This window comes from Manacus vitellinus, unplaced genomic scaffold (genome assembly GCF_001715985.3).
Source record: "Manacus vitellinus isolate BGI_N305 unplaced genomic scaffold, ASM171598v3 scaffold_64_pilon, whole genome shotgun sequence".
NCBI lineage: Eukaryota > Metazoa > Chordata > Aves > Passeriformes > Pipridae > Manacus > Manacus vitellinus.
This window is the reverse complement of record NW_021940718.1, coordinates 2,819,599-2,820,400: the sequence shown is the minus strand read 5'-3', so window position 1 is coordinate 2,820,400 and position 802 is coordinate 2,819,599. Positions and strand designations below refer to the sequence as shown.

Sequence of the window (802 nt, the reverse complement as noted above, 5' to 3'; positions counted from 1 at the left end):
CCTGCCCCACCCCCGGGGTCCCCAGGGCCGAGCCCACCCTCAGCCCAGGGGCGTCGGCGTTGCTGTTGTTGAGTTTTCCTCTCCTTTTCCTCCTCCTTTATAAAGTGCGGTTTGTATATACTGACCTTACAAAAGCAGGTTAAAACCTCAGGCCAGCCCCACACCCCCACTGTGAGCCGGGGCTGCCCCGTCCCAGCCCAGGCCCTTCCAGTGTTCGGTGTGCAGGTGGCAGGTGATGTCCTGCACCAGTGACACCCTTACCAGGGACATCCTTCATCGGCCCCAGGGGGACAGGCTGTGGGGACATGAGTCCAGTGCAAGGAGACAGGGCGGGGCTCAGTCACTCCCCTCCCCAGAGCCTGGTGTCCCCCAGCGTGGGGGACCTTCCAGACTCAGAGTGTGGCACCGTGGTGGCCGAGGATGTGGTGGCCAAGGACATGGCCCTAAGGATGTGCTGGCCGGGGACATGGCCCTGAGGACACGGTGGCCAAGGACATGGCCCCATGGCTCAGTTGACGGTGCCGTTCTGGCCCCCTCCCTCTGCGCTCTCAGTCCCAGTGTCGGGGGTCCCAGCTCCGCTCAGCCCCTGCAGCCCGACAGCACCTGTAGGGAAGGGAGGGAGCGACAGGTCAGGAGCCATGGCAGCACAGCGGGACCTGGCCAAGCCTCTGGACTCTCCTGCCACTGGCACCAAGGGCCTCACCCGGCACATCCCCAAGCAGCACAACGGGTCAGTCCTGTCCCCCCACCCCTGAGCAAGGCACTGGCACCCAGCTGGCAGCAGCACCGGTGCCAGGGTCCC

The 802-nt window shown here is 65.5% G+C and overlaps 1 protein-coding gene across 1 annotated transcript in view; it reads right to left on the bottom strand.

Annotated features, from left to right (window-relative positions):
• Window positions 1-207: 207 nt before the first annotated feature.
• The window catches only part of MFSD12 (major facilitator superfamily domain containing 12), a 10,972-nt gene continuing 10,377 nt past the window's right edge, over window positions 208-802 (bottom strand). The window contains exon 10 of the mRNA XM_029963898.1: window positions 208-603. Within this exon, the coding sequence (XP_029819758.1) occupies window positions 509-603 (95 nt within the window). The 3' untranslated portion in view covers window positions 208-508. The remainder of the gene's footprint in view (window positions 604-802) is intronic.